Below are 17,681 nucleotides of genomic sequence, written 5' to 3'. Positions count from 1 at the left end.
GGGTCCTTTAAATATAACCCAAAAACAAGGGCGTAGGTTTGTGACATGTCCCCATCAATATTTGGAGAAAGCCAGATTGTCCCTACTAATGTTTGAGACAAGGCAATGTGTACGGACGCGCAAATTCTGTGAGTGAGCGGATTTTACGAGCGCCAATGAATGCATCACAGCTGAGCACACACACACAAAGCGGAAAATACTCCAGACACCCAAACACCTCATTCCTCCAAATCTATGACTTCCCTGTCTCCACCGTTTAACTGAAACATGTTATTTGTGTGCCGTAAATCCCAGATCTCACTAAAAATAACTCAAAAGATACTGACAACAAAACTGGATCTGTTTCAGCATCAATCTGCTGCTGCTGGATTTTGCCTCTAGGTCACACACACTCTCACACAATAAACTAAAACAACCTCAGTGCTTTTTATAACCCACTGTAAGCCCAGGATTAGACTCTTTAACCAGTTACTGTTCCCACTAACTGTAAAGATGCCACTGTGAATAACAGCAGCAGCTCTCAGGTGTTCGATGGGATGTCACAAAATGTCCGCCCACCATCATCATCATCATCATCGTCGTCGTCGTCACAGTTCATACTCTGAGGGTCATGGGAGGAGGAGGAGCAGGAGCAGGAGTCAGTCCCAGCTGACATGAGGAGAACGTGGACAGATGACCAGGTTAAGCTGCTTTCAGAGTCAGAGCTGCACTCTAGCACAGACGCTGCTGCTGCTGCTGCTGTAAAACAACACAAACACTGCAGAGAATCTTCATCACAACACACACACACACACACACACACACACACAATCAAGTGAGGGACAATCATACATGATAAAGAAAATGCCAATCCATATACTTAACTCGATAAATATCTATTCTATATCTATTTTAATAATCCAAAGAGCTGCATTTGGTGAACGTGGTCGGACGCTTGGAAAATTAACATTTGATGAGAAAAAATGTGGAGTAAATGGGTCATGGAGAGGAAAAATAAGACAAGATAGTTCATGGGCTACATCTTATCGTTTTTTGATAATATTTTAACATGTTTATTTTGCAGTTAAAACGTTTGTTTCTGTTAAAAAATGTACAAATACAGCAGGAGGAATGACATAATGCTATAAAAGACTACTCCTTTATCTTTTCATCTGTGACATGAATAAATGACATATTTCTACACTTTACTGGTATTTTAATTGTTTTACAGTTCTTGGTTCAGTGTGATCAGTGTGAGCTTTGATTCCTGCTGCACATTTTCCACTTTCCTGCAGGATAATAATGAAGTTGAAAAACACTTCAAGACGATTATCTTCTCGATTAATAGTCATCGTTTGGTCCATAAAATGTCAGAAAATGATTCAGTTTGAATGATTTCTTGATACAATTCAAAATTTAATAAGGTGACAAATCAGAAATCAGGTCCTTTCATCAGCACTTTCACAATAAAACGAAGAAAACAAGATTTTTCTTTCACACTTTTATTGTTTTCACTTGGGGAAAAAAAAGAAGATTTCTTCTCGTTACAAATTAAGAGTTAAAAAGCAAAGGATTTTTTCTTCTGAAATGAAATTGATTTGATTTTCACTCTTGCTTGATGCAAGCAACAAACCGTTGCCGAGCAACATGAGGATAAAATGACGTATAAACAAAAGTGTACTTCGTCGTGGCGCCGTGGTGCCGACCAGGACCTGGAGGAACACGTCCCCCCGCTGGATTATCAGTCTTTAAACGTGTGCAGATTATAAACTGTGAGAGAGGAAAAACACTAAATTCTGAGCTTCAGGTTCTGGGTTTGGTGGCGAAGGTGAGGTAACCTGTGTGACCCGGAATCTCTCTGGGGGGCGTGGTCGTCTTCAGGGAGATGGAGGCGTGGTTCGGAGCCTCCCCTCTGGAGTCGGGACCGGGCGGAGCGGAGGGGTCGGGGCCGAAGTCCGGCAGCGGCATGGAGACGACCCGGACGTCGTGGACTCTGAGAAGAACCTCCACGCTGCTGAGCTCCTCAAAACCCTGATCCATCAGAGCCTGGCACGTCTTCTGGACCTGCTCGATGCAGGGGGAGAACGAGCACACACGACCTCCTGCTGAGAGACACAGAGACAGAGGGACACAGAGAGACACAGAGACAGAGAGAGACAAAGAGACAGAGAGAAAGAGAGAGGGAGACAGAGGGACAGAGAGAGACAAAGAGACAGAAAGAGAGAGAGAGAGAAAACAAAAGGACAGACTGAGTCAATAATGTGGTTTTATTGTGAAAAAAGAAAACAAATATGTTTCGGCCAACTCCTCTTGTTTTTTCCTCCATCTGATAAAACACCATTAATCAGAATAAAAGACTGGAGGACAGAAAAAGAATATAATCTGAACCAGATTTCTAAATTTAATATGGACTGAAGGACACATTTAATCTCACTCCTGGGAAACTGGGGATACTACGACGTCTATTAATATTTCGTTTTTCTTTCTCACAGAGAAATCGTGTCGTCTCCTGCAGACAGAGGATCATCATGAACTGAGACTGTGTTCTTAACAAACAGATCACCTATCCACCGCGGCCTCTCGTCTCTGACCGACGGCCCGCGGAGATCCAAGCGGGGGGTCGCGACCTCCAGCGTCTGACAAGAAGACTGAGGAATGTGAGCGAGGAGGGAGGCTGCTGGAGGACGAGACCTGTATTGACCAGAGGAACGTTTCCTAATCTGTGGAGCATCATCTATTACCGTGAGGTGGCGACACTGCATGTGTGTTTGCAGAAGCGATGGAATTTACCAGGTTTCTTGAATGCAACTTGAAGCTGCTCCTGAACATACTGTGAATACTGCGTTACGTTCATGAGCTTTTCCACTATACAGTTCCAGCACGACTCGGCTCTGCTCGTTTTCCACGACTTGTCATCATATCACGGCTGCGTGAAACTGCCGTGACCTGGTTTTTTCAGGTGTTTTGGGTGTAAATGAATCATTAGAATCAGTGGATTAAAAACATTTGTTCACAGAATCGTTCAGTACCCGAGTGAACATAATTACCAATGGCACAACTTTGCGTATTGAAAATGTAACGCATATACAGTTGGTTTTAAAGGTATAACTGACACTACAAGTGTTATTGTGTTTGTTTTTAGGACGTGGACGTCTGTTTTTAAAGTTTATTTCCAACTCGGAGCATTTGTGGCAGTAGAAGAAGCAGCACTTCCTGCTCGTTTATGACTGGACGACAGACACAGACAGACGCCTGCCTGACGTGCGGCGCGTTGGTCGCGCTGCACAGTCGATCATTGGGTTAAAGAGCGAGTTGAAACTTTGAAGAGTTCACCGTGTATCTGATAAACACAGCGGGATGTTTTGGATTGCAATCGTTCCTTTGGACCAACGGCACCAGTGTTTTCTCGCTCTCGCTCTCCTGACGGCCATAAACACAACGTGACCGTCTCCCAGCAACCAGAACACACACACACACACACACACACTCACACAAACACACACATATACATACACATACACACACACAGGGAGGAGTCAGGTTGATGATTGACCCACGGCGTCTAAAAGCTGTTATTAATAACCTCCATAATCAACCAGAGCTCCACGAGTGGTATCTGAATGACCTGCGGCGCGAGTCCTGACTGTGAAGCTCTGGGTCTCTGAGTTTGTTTTGTGGGACATGTTTGCTCTGAACTTACATAATAAGACTCCAAGTCCTTCAAGGGAGAGAAAGGGGGAGGGAGGGAGGGAGGGAGGGAAGGAGAAGGAGTATTAGCTGTGCCAGGATTCAGAGAACAGCTGAATACAGGGTTGGGCTTCAGGCCAGGGCATTAGCAGATTTATAAAAAAAAAAAATATATTTCACCGAGTGCAGTTCAGTGAAACTGGCTCTTCTTTCGTCTGGCACTTTCCCACTGTACAGTCCCGGCACGGCACAGCTTGATTGTACATGGTTTGGTATCGTTTTTCATGACTTTCATGACATAGTAACGGCTGCGAGAAAGTGCCGCGACACGACACAAACGAGTGACTTGTATAGCAGTTGTTTTGGGTGTGACTGAATCATTAGAATCAGTCGATTAAAAAAAGATTTGTTCACAGAATCGTTTAGTATTTCCTGCATGAGCGGAGCACAGACTCCGTCTGACACGGCCCTGAACTGAAATACCACTGAATGTGGTTGTGATTGGGCTAATAATCGCCGGCTTTCAGCAGTGCCGTCTCTAAATACACCAGACTCCTCTGTTAAATATCGACACCATAGACATTTCCTTTGCTTAATGTTGGAGATTAACACACGTTTTCAGGATTTTTAAGTCATTTTAACGTTCGGCATTGTTCACTTTGAGTCTTGTGTCGGACGGCGCACTCATGACTCTTCCAGTGACGACACTCTCTGACCGATCAGTGGCCGGCACTCTGTTGACGTCTCATTTTTGTATCTCAGCTCAGCTTAGAACCTCATCAGAGTAGGGACTGAAAAATGTTCCAGGTAACAGGTACTATCACTGATGGAAAAGCAAAAAAACAAAAACATGCTGGAACTCGGTAGTGGAAAAGTGTCATGTACAGTTTGTCTGAGGAGAGACATGAAAACTAGAGCTGTCACTGTTTATCTTAATATTCAGATATCAGTTTGTATTTAGGGGAGAAAGTTTGAATTTGAACCTTTAAAAACCATCTGAGTTCTGAATATGCAGCCTAGAAGTGCATTTGACTCATAAATAATGTGAGTAATAATAATTCTCATTTACATTTGACTAACATAATTAAAATGATCAGCGTGCAGTTAATAATAATAAAGGTGAATAAAAATAAAGATGTTTCTTCAGTCTGTAGGATATGAGGTGTATAGGTAAGGACAATATTTCATCTAAATTGGGGATAAACTGGGAATTTGACACACACACAAAATAAGCCAAATAGAAAACTTTGTATGAGAACATGAATGGTTTTCCATGAATCTGAGCCTCTGACAGACACAACCATGTGACGAAATGATAAAACTATTAACTATTAAAACTATAAAATGTTTGTTTATGGCTGCTTAAGTACTTTGGAGCATCAGTGCTGCGCTTGGCTCCGGCTCTCTTCCCAGCAGTGGGAAAGTTAATCAAACTCTTTTTTTTTTGTTTCCTTCTGGAGCCACAGTCACCATCTCTGTGCCTGCTGCAGCAGCAACATAACCCTGTATGGTCATGGGACCTGTTCTACAATGGCTGCTCTCTATTTATCTGTATCTTTATATACGCGTGTGTCGGCTCATGAAAGGAATACGTGGCAGTGGCTCCATAAATGGGAGAGAGAGAGAGAGAAGAAGAGAATTGCAGAGCAGCATCTTCCCTGCTGCTGAATTCCTCTTCATATTGGGACGTGTTTTACAAAAAAACAAAAAAACAAAAAACAATGCTGCATTTATGTGCCCAAGGCAGATTATGTCCTGGACTCATAAAAGACAAAAAAGAAAAAGTGTGGAGTCACGCACCATTTACAGAGCGAGACTGTGTAAGTCACTGGAAGAAGTGATTAGAGTAAGAGGTTTTCAGTGTTTGTGGCAGCAGCACAGGGTTTTTATTTCAAAACAGAGCCTAATCTGGATTAATCTGTCGATTATTTTCTCGATTCATGGTCCAATAAATGTCAGAAAACGCCACAAACTAAAAGCACTCCATTTTCTCTGTGAGTACTTTGTAAATATGAAGAAAAGAAAAACAGAAAATAGCCGAAAAATCAGATTATTAATGTAAAATTGACAATTTATGACAAGAAGTTAGTTTTGATATGGAACAATATACAGTTCACAATAAAAAAAACATCTATGATGCAAAACTAATCTACTAATCTCTAAAGGAAATTCTAAATTATAATTTGATATTAGTTTGTGGGCCACATGAAATCAACTGGGGGGGGCCACATCTGGAACTTTGATGCTTCTGGATTGTAATAAGTAATATGCTGCATTTTCAAGTGAAAAGTCACCTCAGGTCAGGTTTCCAACTTCCCGAGTCTGTAATCTGACCCGACACCCCAACATGGGATACCAAAATGGCTGCTACTCAAATCAATAATAAAAAATATTCTGCTGACGTCACGATCTTGACATCCGAAAGCAAAGGTGGAGTCAAGGATTTAACCACGCCCCCAGTGAGACGTTGTTCCATTGTAGCATGACGACATGTTAGCTCCTTCCGCTAACCTGCAGCTGCTGCCAACTAACAGTCACCATGGTAACTGCTGATTTGATTTGTCAACAAGAATGTAAACTATGTTATGAGCGTGTAGCAAAGCAGAGGACATATTATTATTATTATTATTATTATTATTATTATCATTATTACACATTAAACATTTAATGAACGTTCTGGAACCAGACTACAGAACGCCAAGCAGGTAACATGTTACCATAAGAGGTGTTTCCTTCCATGTACGATCATATTATTGGAGGTCAGAGGTCAGATTTAGTGAACTGAACAACAGATTGCTGGACCTTCAAATTTAAATGAGTTATCATGACATAAAACCAATGATCCAGGACTAAACTAGACACGTCCATTATAAGGTCACGAATCGTGATTTATACTGGAATAAAAACTACATTTGGACTTGGTGACGTAGGCAGCAGTGGATGAAAACCTCTTGCGTCACGTTTCAGCCAAGGTGGATGTGACCTGGTCACGTTTTAATCTTCTATAATGTCGACCGCTCATTACATAAGCGTTTCCTCACCTTCCTGCAGAGCTCCTTGAACGTCTTTGAAAGCGCGTTGCTATGTGCGCTCACTGAGACGATGAGATAATGCGACTCTGAACACTAAAACACTGACCAGCTCACTGAGCCACACGCACACACAGACCTGTCTGGACACGCTGGTTGTCACAGAGACCGCAGCGAGCGGTTCTGACTTTCATACTGGCTGTTCTGTGAACCAATACGCACATAAGGATGAATGTTAATGAGAGTGGCAGCGTTGATTAGTATCGATGGTGTTGCTGGCAGAGCACAGTGAGCCTCCACAGCCAGAGGGAGGAGGTGGAGGAGGAGGAGGATTTACAGACTGGTGTATCAAAAAAAAAAGGTGCACAGTCATGATCAGAAAGCTGCTGCACTACTGCTGCATCACAGAACTGCGACTGTTTCTCTGTGACATTAACATACATGCACCAGGACAGTACTGCAGTCTTGGGATTGGGACACACCTCACCACCACAAACTATGTCATTTGGAACCACAAGGGCGTGGACTAGAGCAGGGGTAGAGCAAGTTTTTATTCCAAGTAACACCTGATAACATACCAGTAACACTATTATTATAATTTGGTCGAGCAAAGTCAGCTACAGACCGTTCACAGGAGGCAGATTTATTCTCTCGTCCTCACATATGCTTCACTCACACACACACACGGGTATAGTGAGATTAAATTAAGATGGAGCGAGAGATAAGATATTCATTTTCTACTCCACACCGACCACATAGCCTGGTATATACAGTAGAACCGTATTTCTGATTTTACAGCTCTACGAACAAGAAGCAGGTGTATGGTGTACCAGTATGAGAGGAAATGACACTCCTGACCAGCAGGCGGCGGTAGTCTGTAGCTGTCATTGTGAAAAGACAGATACTAAAGAAGTTTTTGGTGGGTACAGATATAGATTGATCAGCTTATTCTGTCTAAATGTTCCCTTTTATGGTTTGTGTGCTGTGTTGACTCTGTCTTCTGTTTGGCTGGAGGAAATCAGCCAATCACGATGTCCTCCTGGTGTGTGTGTGTGTGTGTCTCACCTTGTCTCTTCAGAGCGGTCTTTGCGTGTCTCACTGCCTCCCATGGGCTGGGAATGTCCAGGAACACCGCGTCCGCCACTCCCGTCACTCCGAAGCCGTCTTTGCACACGTCCTGGTTCCTGACGGTGACCAGGTGATCCACACGGTGCTCTTTGAACTCCTCAGCCACCTTCTCTGCCCGCTGCTGGTGAAACTCCACCGTGTGCAGGTGTCCTGTGGGGGCGATGGTGCGCAGGATGGCGTGGGAGAGCGAGCCGCTTCCCGTACCTGCAGCAGAGGGAGGAGGATGATGATGATGATGATGAACCTGGAGAAGTTCTCACACACTGTATTTTTAGCAGGTTCTACTATTTTTCTTTTTATACTGAAAGTCACAATTTGTGACAACAACTCAGGTTAAATGTCTTTGGGTAAGGCTTGAAGTGGAAAGCCTCAGAAAACCTGGAACAACTCCCAGAGGGTTTGGCATTTGGTGCAATATGTGCACCTTTTCTGATGATAATAAGATTAGATTCTTTATTTTCATTGCACACATAGACAGCTTTCGCTCTCCAAAAACTGCTCAACCCTTCACCTTAAAAGACATCCCTAATGCCTTCTATAAATCCCTCCAAAGATTTTCAGTTGGATTTCAATCTGGTGACCGAGAAGGCCATTCCAGGACGTTCCAGGATTTTTTACTCAACCAAGCTTTGATTGACTTGGAGGTGAGCTTGGAGTCATTGTCTTGCTCGAAAGTCCAATGATCACTAAGGTTCAATTTGTTAACAGAAGGCATCACGTTCCTCTTTAAAATGGCCTGGTTATTTCTGGGAATCCATGATGCCAGGTTCACGATCATTGCCAGTTCCTGCCATGCTTGACTGTGGGGATGGTATTCTTCTGGTCATGAGCCTGGCCTTTCGCACGCCAAACATAGCGCTGATCCATATGCCCAAACAGTTCTAGTTTGGATAGAACTTTGTAGATTCAAGGGTGGAGTCCGGCCATGAAGTCCTTGTTTATTCAGTGCACATCTTATAGTTGCCAGTGATGCACTTGTACCGGCCATCATCAGGTCATCCTGGAGGTGTCTTGCAATCACACCAGGCTTTTTCTACACGGCCAGAAATCTTCTTATACCCAAGGCCCTTCATAATCTCTCTCAGCTTTTGTGAAAGCTCCTTTGTCTCCCCCATGATAGCAACTCACATAGAATATCTTCATGGATGTGAAGCAAATGAATGACCATTATTGAGTCCCCAAAGTCCGAATTATGTTTCCACTCCACCATGGGCCATGAATACTGTCAGACAGCTTTGAAAAGCACAATACTATATAGGGGTTGAATAATTGTGACATGGCTCAATCTTAACATGACACATCTTTAATTGTTCAAAAGTGTATGTCATACGTCCGTCGTCTGGCCCTCGACTAAAGACAAGGTTCCAGTTCTGCATAAGTCTATAAGAATAAATGGAAGACACGTCCGTCTGACGGTTGATCGCATAACGGCGGAACGGTTCACTTGACAGGCTTCAATCTTGGCAGGTGACTTACTCAGAGCCGACTTTGACTTTGTTTGGATAAGAAATACAAGAGATATGTGGAATTAGATTTGTGTCAATATTATCAAACAAAGATAAAAGATAAAATATCGATTAAAATCATTCAAAATTATTGTATTTGATTTGTTTGAAAATACACATTTCTTTTGCGCCTGCGCTCCAAAATTGTTCTTTTGCGCTACCTGACTTTTTGTTCGCGAAACTGACCATGGGCCTTATAGATAGATTGTAGATGCCTGCTTTTGTGGTTCATAAAAAATGTTGATAATACTGACACAAATCTAATTCTATAGAGATATGGCAACCAAAAAAAAAAAAAAGGTGCACATTGACCGGGTGCTGCACTATAATTTCAGAATAACCGTCTCTGTTTAGTCTAAGGATGTTTGGGTGTTTCCTCTGTCGTGTGACAGTCATAACAACAGACTCACAGCTGTTACCACAACACACACACACACGCACGCACGCACGCACGCGTCCATACAGCTCGTCTCTGTGTGATAAGTGGATGCTACATTTCTGAGTGGGCCCTCTCTGCCTGGAAGCAGCCGTGTCAGTCGTCCCACTGCACACAATGCCTGCTAATGTACAAGCTGTGACGGAGTGATGCAAGTGTGTGTGTGTGTGTGGGGGGGGGAGAAATAAACCCCGGTCATGTGACCTGCAGCAGTTCAGGCGGAGGGAGTGGAGCATATATCGCAGCTATAAAGTGGCCAGTGGATCCCATCCTCCACACCCCACATCCCCCTTCTCCTCCTGATATTACGTCACCGCTGCCTTTGTCCGCACGACGACAAAGAGGGCAATGTTTACTCCAGAGCTGCACTAAGACTTGATAAGACCTCACACTGCTGAGCAGGATCTGGGACGACGGTGATTTTGATGGTTTCAGTGAGGGGGGAAAAACACCAGGATGCACGTTTGTAAATAAACAGGTCGAAGCAGCAGAGACACGAACCCTCACAGATCCATCGATCGTCATCTCTCAAACTGAAAATGTGCCGTGTGCGGATGGCGACATTGATCTGCAGAAAGAGACGATCGATCAGCACAGCACCAAAAATTATCTGCTTCCACGTGAGCATTTTAGCTCTGGATCAGAATAAACTGCCTCAATTAAGGCTGTTAAATAATAAAAAAAACGACATATCTGATTATAGTGGGTTGAAGAACCTATGAAGCCTTCAGATCCTCAATGGAAGTCTATGGGAAAATTAGCGTTTGGGCCATAAAATGTCACAAATTGTTGACCAGCATTTCTCAAACCTGGAAACAATGTCTTCAAACGCAGAGAACCAGCAAATATTCAAATTTAAGAAGCTGAAAAAACAGAGAACTTGTTATTAATGATAAAAACACTCAAAATAGCTAATCGTTGCATACCCAATGACATCAGTAAACATTTTCCCGAAGGAGTCAAAGGTCTCAATCACTAGTTTTAGCTCTTCTTCAATAGAACACAGTGTAAATCTTGTAAATGATCACATTCACATTGATAGAGAATTGCAGAAATGAGTGGACAGCAGTGTGACCGACAGCTGGATGGCCCTGGTCGCAAGTGACGCATGTGAATTTATGATTTCAGAAACAGATGGCGCAGTTTAAATTAAAAACTGCACGACAGGCGTTTGTTGTCATAGCCATTTTTTACACAGCCAGTGGGAAGTATGGACGACAGGCATGAATGTAGCAGGTGTGATCAGTTTTGAAGTCTGGTCCACTGGAGGAATCATCAATGTGAGTATTAACCCTTACCTAAGAAGTGAAACTTGAGTAGAGGGCAAATATATTTAGCCTGTCTTATGAAAATTCATCTGCAGAAGAAGAAGAAACCACAGACCAAGTCAGTGCTCGGGTCCGACACAAGTGTTCAGATAAACCACGTCTGTAGCACAGCTCAGTTCAGGTTAGGGAAGTGTTTAAGACACTCAGTGCTGGTTATTAGTCAGACACCGTCCAAAAATATGACACGACACATGATGTGCGAGAACAAGGGAGACGTGACTTCCGCGTGAGCAGAGTCGAGGTACAGTATTATTATTAACAGTCACAAGAAAGCAGACCGTGTTAAACTTAGAGGAGTCTCCTGGACAGAAATATGATTAAGTTCTGCCAATTTAGAGATTGATTGTTTGCAGGCCGTTAATCAATCCCCAGATTTGCTGTGATATCCTAATAAGAACCTCTAAAATGGCTCAAAATAATCAGCACTGATGCTCAGAAATGTAGTGCTGACATTTCACAGTGTCTTCATCAGCGTGTGCGGGAGGAGGTTTTCAGGAAGTGAGAGGAGAGACTGGTGCTTCCACTTCCTTCAAACCTTTTCAAGACATTAGACAAACAGCTTTAACATAATTGTTTTTGCAGACATCATTTATCCGTTTTCTAGCAGAGCGTTTTTACGAGTTGTTACACGTGTCGTCGTGCTGAAGAGCAGATTATTACTCCACTGATAACGGAGCTGACGCTTTGATGCAAATGGTGAAACTGAGTGGTGACTCGTCCCCGGTTCCTCTAATCTGCTCTCAGAGCAGGAGCGTTAAGTCTGTGTGCAGAGGAAGCTGCGATGCAAGAGGCTGAAGACTCGGGCGTGGGGGAGGGGAGGATGAGCGAGAATCTGACTGCTGACTTGAACTGCAGGAGTTACACATCCCTGCTTTCTGTGGACGGGAAGTGGAACCGGCACAGGCCAAAGAACATGGACGAGAGACTGAGAGAGTGAAAGTGAGATTCTTTTATCGTTGACCCACTTTGGTCTTTGGGGACTTAAATAATTAAAACGTCAATAAATAATTAAAACCCCTGACATGCTCTCCTGTTTTTCCTCATCCATCTATAAATGCATGCAACGTCTGTCCTTATGTTAATTGCATTACTATCCAACAGTTCACTCACAGGCAGTTCAAACTTGGCAGGTGACTCATCGAGGGCACAAGTGTGTTCAGTGCTGACTCTGACGTTGTTTGGATAAAAAAAAAATCAAGAGATATCAGTAGAAATGTGACATATATGTCGCTAAAAGAGCCGCTTCTACCCCCTCCACTGAATTATTTCAATCTGTCGTTATTTGACATTATTTTTAAAAAACAAACAAGCTTCTGCTATGTAAAAACAACAATAAGTGTGTTGAATAAGTGCACTTTCAGACTAACATACCTGGATAATGTGATTCATAGTCTGATTACTCCTGCATTTATACACTTAGTCGGACTGGAGTTAGACTTGGCGTTCTGCACATGCACCAAAGACATGTAAACTAAATATTGATCTTTAATTAGAAAAATATAACAATAAACACTTTATGTCCACTCCAGGTTTAAGAGAGCCAGTCTTAAAGGGTGAGATCAGTGCTGGGGATAACTCATAAGGTGTGTGACTTGTGTATATTGGTGCGTGTGCGTTGAAGGGGCGTCCACCCGAATGTAACAATAACAATTGTCGTTCACTGTAACCATAAATAAAGGCTAATAACCACCATGGTTGAAGTAGCATCAGCGTACTCTAACTATAGCCTGGTAAACACCTGACGCATCACTGCTGCGTTCCATCGTGTTTTTAATTTCATGTTAACAGATTGGTGTGTTCACACTGCACGCGGGAGGCGCATGAATCTCAGTAAACACAAAATGACAATGTCTAACCTGTGCATCCTCAAACTAAAGGTCTTCGCTCCACAGGAGAACACATGAACATGATGAACACTGACACATCATGTGACGATGTTTCGTTCTGATGCCCGCACCTGTGTGTTCACAATGATGATGATGATGATGATGAAATATACATAAAGCAAAGTAGCAGCAGAGTAATGTGATACAAATGCAGATAGAGCGGCTCTCTGCATGCAGCTGCTGCTGAGAGTGCTGACTCAGCAGATTTCCATCCAAACTCATCCATCACCCCAGAGACCCCTCCCATCAGCACACACACACGGGGTACAATCAATGAGGTGACATTCTCAAGGCTGCCCACGGTAAAATATGATGAAGCACCGCACCACACCCACCTGCACCCACACTCTCCCTCTCCCATCCCCCCCTCACTTCACTTAGACTGAGGGAGACTATGAAACACTCAGAGTGAATACAATTAAACAAATGGAACTGTATGTTGCAGCTGGATGTGAACCACCAGAGATTGAACAAAAACAACAGAGGAAAAAATGGAGCAATATCACCAGAAATCATGGGGGCAGTATAGAGTCACTAGTCCAATCAGTCCATCTACTGCAAGAGTATGTATTGGCATTTAAAACACGCTGCCAGAGCTCACTGGTATCCCTGCAGCCAGAAAATGGAGAGTGACTTACATTCAGTGGTCTTACATTCCACTGCTGCAAAACCCACTTGCATTGCAGTCCATTTCGGACCAAGCACAATAAAACAACCTCTTCAACGGTCGCCGTGTTTGTTAATGCCTGCAACTTGACTCTCGGCACTGCCCTCTAGAGGAAGTATTGCGTAAACATCAATACCAACATAAACGGGCAGTGACAGAGATGAGGTTTGGGACTGATGGACGTAAAACGGACGAAAATGGGTATAAATGGGCTTTTGGAGGTTGAAACGGACAGCCTAGAAGCACATCAGACAGCCAAGCTCGGCTCACACTTGGCATGCATACACCCATGTGCATCAGAAGAAGATAACAGAGATATTAGATATTGTTTCGCAGTGACAACGTAGGAAACAAGCAAACTAAGCTGTCCTTATCAAAAGACAATCACAACACCAAAGCACCTGAACGCATCATGGTGAAGAACCTGTAGTTGTACACCATAGATGGCAAACCTGCAGACTCAGCTTTAATCATGCACTCTCACCTGACTCGCACACGACAGATCCCGGCTTCAGCTCCAGCATCATGGTGATGGTGGCGATGTCTGTGGTGTAGAGGATTTGCGTGCGGTGCGGCAGCGAGACTGTCCACAGCTCCGGTGTGGGGTGAAGCACGTGGACCCACCCGCCTTTGCTGCAGGTGACCTTTGACCCGTAACGCTGACCGATCAGGTCGGTGGAGTGGCGGATGACTCCGTAGCGGGTCTGAGTTTGGGCACCTTTCTGCACCTTGATGGGCATTGTGGAGTCGATGCCGAGGTAGACGATGGCGACGTCGCCGTCCTGAATGACGTCGGAATACTCCACAAAACTCATGGTGAACGCGTCACTCTGCAACAGATGGAGGCAGGCTGGATTCAAGCAGAGAAAACAAAGACCATCGAGAAAATCTGTAATTTTACATCCCAGTACACTGGAGTTGTTGATCCCCTGATGCCTCTTTCAAATGTGCTAATTTGTGCCTTTGGTGTTTGACATGTTTGGATTTACCTCTCCTTTGACCTCCTCAAACGAGTCTCCACAAGCTAAAACCTGTGATTTTCTCAATGGACTTTGGTATGGAAGAGTGAGAGGTTTATAAACATCAGTTTCCAAAATAATAAAGCTGTGTAAACAGTGGCAAAACAATTATTAACGTGGTGTGCACTTAAGCTGGCGTCTTGATGCCTCTGCTAGGGAACCTTGTACAGCCACACCAAAACTATCCCTTTAAATGAAAATGACATTCAAGCAAGCCTGTTGACAAAACACATTTCATATGTACCTTTGTTTTTTTTGTTTTTGTTTGGCCAAATTAATAAATAACGATAGCGATGATTTGGGTACTTTAGTTCAAATACAAAGTGCAAGCAGACAAAACAACAACAGAAACCCCGTTTGAATCTGTGGCTCCTGCTCTTATGGTCTTAACCATGTGTTACATGTGTTGTTGGAGGCTCGCAGTCATGGTAACGACTCTTGCATATATTCTGAAGTGGCTCACGCTTGGACGGTTATCCAAAATCTCTGCAGCTGAGAAGCATTAAACCTTGTTTTAATTAAGTCACATCTGAAGGGCAGCGAGAGACAGAAGGTGGATTCATTGCAGTTGATATAAATCAAATATAGTAAGTAATGGACAAAAACACGACTGTTACAAGTGACATGGAGGAAGAATATCTCTACTCATATAAGTTTATACGTTCCAAGTTCAACTTGCTATTGGCAATAAAGAGAAGAGGGTTGGTGTCAGTCGTCACAGTCTCTTCAAACCAAAGGCCATAGTTCATAGCCTTGATGTGATCTTCAAATCAATAAGCAAAACAGCTTTCTATCAGCCTAAAAATATACGTATACACACAGAGTCAAAGGTTTTATGTCCCAGACAGACCAGCAGAAGCTCATTAATGCTTTAATCTCAGCATCTGTCTCTGACAGAACTCCCCAAAAGGGAGCAGCTGCAACTCATTCAGAACACTGCAGCTCAAGTCTTAACCAGAACAAAAACATCAGAGCACATTACTGCATTTTTAGGGCTGTTTGTTTCGTTTTCTTGGATTGCTTATCCGAACATCGGAATGGACCAAACAAGCAAACCCTGGTCCGCCTGAGTATATGGGTCTTGGTTCACTTGCGAGTGAACCCTGGTGCAGTTCGCTTACAGTGGGAAATGCAAACTGACTATCCAGCAAACCAAAGAGAGGAAGTGAGGATAGCTCGCTGCCTCGCCTGCTGCTCATACTTGTGAAAAACCAAATAGGTTTGAACACCAAAGTAAAAACAGAAACCCCAAGATTGCATAAATTTGATGGTGATGCATTGTTTGTTTATGTGATGAACAAGCCACATAACGGGGATGAATTTCTGTTTTCAGTCCTGGCGAACCAATGAGTCAGGTTATCTTCTTCCTCATGCTTTAATTTCTCCAGTGCTTGTTTGGGGCGGTTATTGCACGTTACAAAGCAGCTGTTTTAACTGTGAGGCGCGGTCCAGGCAGTTTGGTCCACTTAGAAAAGTGCAGTGTGAAAGTGAACCAAACCAAATGAATGGGTGTGAAATGTTTACCTACCCAATTGAACCGGAACCCCGAACCCTCCTCGTGTGAATGCACCCTCACTGGCTTCCAGTCACTTATAGGATAGACTTTAAAGTTCTGCTGCTCATCAACAAATCACTAAATGGTTTAGGTCCAGAAAAAAATCACGACATAATAAAGGAATATACACCTGCTAGGGGGCCACACGGTGGGGTAGTGGTTAGCACTCTCGCCTTGCAGCGAGAAGACCCGGGTTCGAGCCCCGGTTGGAACAAGGGCCTTTCTGCATGGAGTTTGCATGTTCTCCCCGTGTGTGAATGGGTTCTCTCCGGGTTCTCCGGCTTCCTCCCACAGTCCAAAAACATGCAATGTGGGGATTAGGTAAAATTGGACACTCTAAATTGACCATAGGAGTGAGTGTGAGAGTGAATGGTTGTTTGTCTCTGTCTATCTGTGTGTGGCCCTGCGATGGACTGGCGAACTGTCCAGGGTGTACCCCGCCTATCGCCCGATGTAGCTGAGATTGGCACAGGACCCCCCGTGACCCTCTGGTGGAGGATAAAGCGGTAGATGATGACTGACTGACACCTGCTAGGGCTCTGAGATCAACTGACTCAGGTCAGATAGTCGAGAGCAGATTTCAAACCAAAGATGGTGGAACAGCATTTAGTTGTTAAGCTGCAGACAAGTGGAACTGAAATCAGCACCAAATGTAAACATTTTTGAATCCGGGTTAAAAACACTACTTTTCTCATATGTATGGAGACCCGGTATGTATGGGGGGGGAAATGTTTTCCTCCATGTCATATAATTATGCTTCATCTCTTTTTAAGAAGTTTACATTTTGATTTACTTCTCTCTTTCTTTCAAATAAAACACGTTGACTTGTCCTTGTATGTGAAATGTACCATACAAATAAAGCTAGCAAACATGCTACTTTAAAAATGGTTCAAAACTTCTCAATTCCCCCTGCTAAGTAGCTAGCATGTTAACGTTAGTCACCGGTAACTACCGTGTCTGTGTTGTTTAACCTCTTTAACCATTTAAAACATAGTTAACTCGTTTAACAGACACACAAAGAGTGGTGGTAGAAAAATATTCACACGCACGTGACACAACTTATAACAACGTCCTGCTAACGGGCTAGCATGCTAACGTTAGCTACAGCAGCCGATTAAAGCGAATAAAACAAACGCGTGTTGTCTCGTGAACGTACCTTTTCCAGAGAGGTGGGTGTTTGTAGTTTAATCGATAAACGACGGTTGTAGTTATCTCTGTTTGTGTGTGTGTATTAGCGCGTGAGCAGCTCTGACAGATACACGTCCATTCATTTACACACACACACGTGGGGTTGTTTTCAGCGGAAGTGATGTCACACAAACCGGAGGATGATGAATCAGTTTTACACAAAAAAAAGGCTGTGCAAATCGTTTGTTGATTTTCCTGCATTTTCACGGTTAATGACAATAAAATTACATTTAGATTTACAGATTCTCAATTATTTAATACAGTCTTTACTTTA

The 17,681-nt window shown here is 43.4% G+C and overlaps 1 protein-coding gene across 3 annotated transcripts; it reads right to left on the bottom strand.

Annotated features, from left to right (window-relative positions):
• Window positions 1-1,465: 1,465 nt before the first annotated feature.
• trmt61a (tRNA methyltransferase 61A) lies at window positions 1,466-17,535 on the bottom strand. Of its 3 annotated transcripts, none has more exons than XM_058615618.1 (4): window positions 17,376-17,535; window positions 14,130-14,495; window positions 7,761-8,027; window positions 1,466-2,084 (listed from the first exon to the last, which is right to left on the bottom strand). In XM_058615618.1, exons 2-4 carry the CDS (start codon window positions 14,458-14,460, stop codon window positions 1,783-1,785), a joined length of 900 nt encoding a protein of 299 aa, XP_058471601.1. In that variant the 5' UTR covers window positions 14,461-14,495; window positions 17,376-17,535; the 3' UTR covers window positions 1,466-1,782. The 3 variants fall into 3 exon arrangements, with proteins under 3 accessions (XP_058471601.1, XP_058471600.1, XP_058471602.1); XM_058615617.1 differs by having other exon boundaries at window positions 14,130-14,475; window positions 17,376-17,534; XM_058615619.1 differs by having other exon boundaries at window positions 1,466-2,081; window positions 14,130-14,475; window positions 17,376-17,534.
• Between the last annotated feature and the right edge of the window lie 146 nt (window positions 17,536-17,681).

The sequence above is a fragment of the Solea solea genome, chromosome 18, assembly GCF_958295425.1.
Source record: "Solea solea chromosome 18, fSolSol10.1, whole genome shotgun sequence".
Classification (NCBI taxonomy): Eukaryota; Metazoa; Chordata; class Actinopteri; order Pleuronectiformes; family Soleidae; genus Solea; species Solea solea.
Note: the sequence above shows the minus strand (reverse complement) of the source record. Positions and strands in the feature narration are given on the sequence as shown.

Coding starts and splice junctions, on each gene's coding strand:
- trmt61a (XM_058615618.1), bottom strand. CDS start 14,460: ATGAGTTTTGTGGAGTATTCCGACGTCATTCAGGACGGCGACGTCGCC. Junction 8,028..14,129: donor ATCTGTCGTGTGCGAGTCAG/GTGAGAGTGCAT, acceptor CCTCTGCTGCAG/GTACGGGAAGCGGCTCGCTC. Junction 2,085..7,760: donor GACCGCTCTGAAGAGACAAG/GTGAGACACACA, acceptor TGTGTCTCTCAG/CAGGAGGTCGTGTGTGCTCG.